The sequence below is a fragment of the Drosophila gunungcola genome, unplaced genomic scaffold (genome assembly GCF_025200985.1).
Source record: "Drosophila gunungcola strain Sukarami unplaced genomic scaffold, Dgunungcola_SK_2 000042F, whole genome shotgun sequence".
Taxonomy (NCBI): Eukaryota; Metazoa; Arthropoda; class Insecta; order Diptera; family Drosophilidae; genus Drosophila; species Drosophila gunungcola.
The window spans coordinates 581748-587088 of record NW_026453211.1 but is presented as its reverse complement, the minus strand read 5'-3'; the positions used below and the strand labels follow the sequence as shown (position 1 = coordinate 587088).

Here is a 5341-nt window from a genome sequence, read left to right as displayed (position 1 = left end):
ATGCGTTATTTTACCATCTACTCGTCTTCTTAGTTTTAGCTGCTTCTCTCGTTGTCTAGGGCGTCATGGCATACGAATGCTGGGGTTTTATGGGAGGGAATCGCGGAATAATGCAATCTCACTGCCACATTCGGTCATTCTGATTAAACATTCGCCCCGAATGTTTCGTCTTTGTCTTCGAGGGTGGGCCACGGATTAAGGTACTCTGCACAGGTTAAATAAATTTTTGGTCCATCTGAGTTGCCGACTTTTTGGACATCATAGGCATTATTGTGCTTCACTTTGGTTATTTCGTAAGGACCCAAATACTTCGGTTTTAGTTTGAGACAAGCTGGGTTCGTTTTATGGCTACTAGTTCACCAATCTTATAAGTCTTTGCCGGTTTACGTCGTAAGTTGTAGGTCTTCTTGTTTTCGGTTTGGACTTTCAAAAATTTGACTTTTTGCCTTGAGTTGAAGGTCGTTGCGCGTGTTCTGAAACAAGGCTATGGACTCGTTGTTGATAATTTCTTGAAGCTTCTGGTCATCTTTGTTTTTCATTTTGACTCCGATTAGAACCTCAAAAGGAGTGGCGTCGATGCTTCTCGAAAAAGTGGAATTAATGGCTGTTGAACTCGATCGACGTGTGTGTACCTTTTTGTGGGATCATCCACACTCAGTTTGGATAGAACTGAACTAAAAGCTGAGCCTCGGTCCGATGTAATGCAAGCTGGGTTACCAAGCTGGCAGAGGTTGACTTGGTAGGGTAAAGCCAACAGAATTTCGTAAAGGAGTCGATTACGGCGAGAATGTGCTTGTAGTTTTTGCTTGTGGAGTCTAGTGGACCTAAGCAATCAATGTGATAGGTATGCAGCGGGAAATCCTCTTTGTGCAATGGATGTAACCAGACCTCCTGTTTGCCACGCTTGCGGTTGGTCAAAATGCACGGAATGTAGCAGTCGATGTACTTCTGTATTTTTTCGTCAATGTTTTCTATAAAATAATCGTTGAAAATCAGCGCCTCCGTTTTTTTAATAGCAAAGTGTCCTCGGTCATGTGCTCTACCAATGATCTGCTTCTGCAGGTCCTTCGGAACTACAATTAGTTCTAAGTCCTTGAAAAGTTTTTACAGGACACCGGCCTTCAGAAAATAGTCTTCATATGGTGAGTTGGAGTCTTCTAGGATTTTAATAATCGCTTTCAGGTGTTCATCTTTTGCTTGAAACCAAGGGCAATGGAGTCGTCAACGACCGTCATTATTGGGTACCTAGAAAGGGCATCAACGTGCTTCATACGTGAACCTGAACGGTGTTCAACTTTGTAGTCTTACTCTTGGAGCAAAAGTACCCAGCGTGCAACCCTAGTGCACAGGTTTTGCTTGTCTAGCGTCTTCGCTAATGCATTGCAATCTGTGATTATCTTAAATGGAATGCCAAGGAGATACAATCTGAACTTTGTTATGGCCTCGATAATCACTATCACCTCTAATTCGTAGCTTGAATATTTTCGCTGGGCAGTTGTTTTCCTACTCATGAAGTAGACAGGGTAAAATTGGCCGTCATCTGGTGATTGATGCATCAGTATGTACCTCGGTGTCATACTTCGGGTTGTAAATTGCCAAAACAGGTGTGGAAGTCAAGTTCTTTTTAAGGATTCAATCGCATTCTCTTCTTCTCAATCAATTACGAAATTTGCTTTATTTTTAGTCAGATCAGTCAAGGGTTTCGAAATAAGAGCAAAGTTGTAGATAAACTTTCTAAAGTATCCGGTAAGACCCAAAAAACTCTCTAGCTGCTTGAGATTCTGTGGGGTCTTGAATTTCGAAACGGCATCAATCTTCTGAGGCGTCGGGGAAATATTCTCGATGATGTGACCTAAAAACTGAATACGGGTCTGCAGGAAATGACATTTCTTTAGGTTGAGTTCTAGCCCATAGTTCCTGCAAGTTCCTATAACATCTTTGAGGTTCGATACAGCCTCCTTTTCGTCCTTTGCTGGTATAATGATATCATCAACGTAAGGTAGAGCGATTCCTCTGCGAGTCAGCGTTCGGAAAATCGCATTAATGTGTCTCTGAAACACTACAGGTGAGTTTGACAAACCAAAAGGCACCTTAAGGAACTAATACTGCCCGCTTTGGGTCACGAATGAGGTGTACTTCTTGCTGGAATCGGCTACTGGCACATGAAAAAAGCCATTCCTTAAGTCATTCGTGCTGAACATCATAGCTTCTTGTAAGCGATCAAGCTGGTCGTCAATCAGGGGCAACGGAAAATGGTAATTTATCATTACCTTGTTCTTGGTCCTCAAAAACTAGTGGGATGGTTCGAAGGGAGGCTAAGCTGAGGCCACCAGGCGGGTCGCAGGTTGCGGATAGCGAACGACCTTCTGGGAAGGTTAGTTGCGAATAAGCGTAAGCAAATAAGCAACCCCGGACAAACAGCGGGTATACCGATGGAGGTATACCGACAAGACGCTTGTTTGGCCGTCTTAACACCGTAGCCTTACACACCCCCTCCCTCACAACTACCTACCTCCATCCTATCCCCCCACATCTCACCTCGGTGCCGGACTAAGGTGTCATTCGACCCGTGCCGATAGTCAGCCTGGCTGGGGGCCCGAGTTAACAAATAGCCCAGTCGCAAACGGAGGGTTCAGGCAAGTGGCGACCGTCTGTCCTAAGTACGCCTTACCCGGGTACAGCGGATCTCTGCCCGGGCGGACCACATACTTCTCCGCAGCTCGTGGGACCCCATGAAAAGAAACAAAGCAATAAAAATCCCGCAGGATATCCCTGCAACCGGTGTCGCAAGACACTTTGAGGAAAGATCCCTCGAAGGCGACAGACCCCAGGCGGCAGCGCACCCGCCTAGGACTACACCAGCAGCCCAGACATTCCCAGCCAGGGAGCGTGGCGTGCCAGCAGGAGCTACCCTGCCAGCACGCCCACCTCTCGCATCTGATAGGCCAACCTCTATCAGGCAGCTGAAGAAGCAGGACGCTCTTCCAGCCCTGGGACAGCCCGGAGGACTGGACGACTCCAACAGGCGTGGCCTGCCAGGGTCAAAGGTAAAGTGGTACCTGAGGTACCTCATGCAGGGCATGACACCGGAGGAGGCCTTGAAGAAGGCAAAGGGAGCCGAGGGAGCAGCCGGCATTGGGGACAGCACCGGTTGGTAAACGGCTGAACACCAGCCGCACACCACCAACGGACACCCCCAAAAGGTCTAGGCACGGCCCAGGGGCTAGTGAGACGTCCTCACGGGTCCCTGAGCAAGAGGGGCCTAGCACATCAGCAGCAGCGGCAGAAAAGGCAAAAGTGCGGGCCAGGAAGATACCTTCCCAGCCCCATCAAAACCAGAAGCCGACAACCGCTGGAGGAAGACTCTCTAGCTCGGCACCGCCGGTCATCGGACCCCGTCCGACTTACGCGGAGGCTGCCAAGAAAGCCACCCTCATCAGGGTGGCTATACTCCCGGAGGGTTTCCCGGCGGCCAGCCTGACCGCAAAGGAACTATCCGGGCTCCAGGAGTCGGTCATGGACGAGATGCTTACGTCAGCGTGGAGCGGTCCCGTCGTGTTCAGGGGAATCCACTTCAGGGTGGGTTACCTGATTATCGACTGCCTGGATGAAGGCTCAGCTGAGTGGCTCAAGATTGCCGTACCTCAGCTGCGGACGTGGAAGGGAGTACCCCTAGAAACCCGCACGGGAGCAAACATCCCGGCAGCATACAACGCCACGTTGTTCTGCCCGAGGAGCTCCGACCGGACCAATGACGAAATATTGGCCTTCATTGGTTTCCAAAACCGGGTCGAGACGGACGCCTGGAAGGTCACCTCCAGGAAGAACGACGGAGCTGGTGCACTCCTGGTCGTAGGGATGGACCAGACCGGAAGGGATGAGATAGTGGAGCGTGACCACAAACTCAACTTCCGGTTTGGCCACGTCACCGTGAGCGGTCTGAAAAAGACCAAGAGAGCTCCGGAAGAGACGCCCAATGACGGCACATGCAAGGCTGTCGAGGATACCCTCGAACAACCGAATGTGGAGCCGAAGTCACAGAGTGGTGAACAGGATGAACAATCCATCACCAGCATGGACATTGGGGACGACCAAGGGGATGGACACCCTTTGTCATCCCAGGAGCTGGCCCAGGAGCTCCTCCTTGACGAAAGCTGCGAAGAAGCCGAGGTTACCGTGATAGCCGGTGGTGGAGAGACTTGCTCTCTCTCTTCACCAGACCTCACGGAGCATCAAACCTCGGAGTGATGGCTGCAACATGCAGCACTCGGCTAGCCCAGGTAAACATCCATCGGGCCAAAGCAGCATCTGCTGTCTTGGCGAGGATGTTCACCTCCCAACACCTCGGGCTAGCCCTTGTACAGGAGCCATGGTGGCACCATGGCATAAAAGGCCTGTACACGAAGGACACTAAGGTAATATGCGATCCAGGAGGATCACCTCCCAGATCATGCATCGTTATAAGGAAAGATATCAATTATAGTATCTTTTCAGAGTTCATGAGCAGAGACTGCGTCGCCGTAACCATCAACGGCACAGAAGCTGCACCGAAACTAGCAGTGGCCTCCGCCTACTTTGCCGGGGAGGAGGCAACTAGGTCAACTCTAGAGCTCAATCTTTCCAACGAACCGTCAGGATACCCTAGACATCCCTTGGAATTAGACAGAGCGGTAGACAACCTGGGCCACAAGATAGTAAATGCCTTTGAAGACAGTTGTCCTCTAGGTAGACAGAGGCGGGAAACAGACGCACCATGGTGGAATGCTAGTCTCGAACGACTACGAGTAACCACTCGGAAGCTTTTCAACAAACCAAAAACTGATAGAAACTGGGAACTATACAGGCAAAGCCTGACGCTCTACAACAAAGAGATCAGGAAGGCCAAACGGAAAAACTATAGGAACTTCTGTGAGGCAATAAGTAACGTCAACGAGGGCGCGAGACTGCAAAAAGCAATGGCTAGAAGTGCAGCGGATAGTAATTTAACCCTGAGGAAAGGGAATAACACCTTCAACTCCACGGATCGAGAGAAATTAGAATTGCTATTTGACACGCATTTCCCGGGGAATACTCCCACTATGGGAAACGCAAGGCGTGATCAACATAGAACCCCTAGGACAGTAGCCAGTGACTGGGCAACAGCCAAATCTATAGTTACGCCCGAGAAGCTCAAATGGGCTATTGGAACCTTCCAACCATTTAAATCACCGGGATTAGACATGATCTCTCCAGCTTTCTTACAGCAGGGGCAGGAACTACTCCTAACCCGCCTAAGAAGACTAATGGTGAGCAGCCTAGCCCTTGGGTATATCCCAAGTGCATGGTGCAGCGCTAGGGTGGT

The 5341-nt window shown here is 49.9% G+C and overlaps 1 protein-coding gene across 1 annotated transcript; it reads left to right on the top strand.

Moving 5' to 3' along the window:
* The first annotated feature begins 1212 nt into the window (after positions 1–1212).
* LOC128263998 (uncharacterized) lies at positions 1213–4579 on the top strand. The gene is made up of 3 exons (XM_052999281.1): positions 1213–1273; positions 3707–4415; positions 4495–4579. The coding sequence occupies exons 1-2, from the start codon at positions 1213–1215 to the stop codon at positions 4246–4248; spliced, it is 603 nt and encodes a 200-aa protein (XP_052855241.1). The 3' UTR covers positions 4249–4415; positions 4495–4579.
* Positions 4580–5341: the final 762 nt, after the last annotated feature.

What these genes read in the sequence shown, in the direction of transcription:
- LOC128263998 (XM_052999281.1), top strand. Translation starts at nt 1,213, where the DNA reads ATGGAGTCGTCAACGACCGTCATTATTGGGTACCTAGAAAGGGCATCA. An exon ending in GGCATCAACGTGCTTCATAC is followed by an intron (nt 1,274 to 3,706) that starts GTGAACCTGAAC and finishes ACATCCCGGCAG; the next exon opens with CATACAACGCCACGTTGTTC.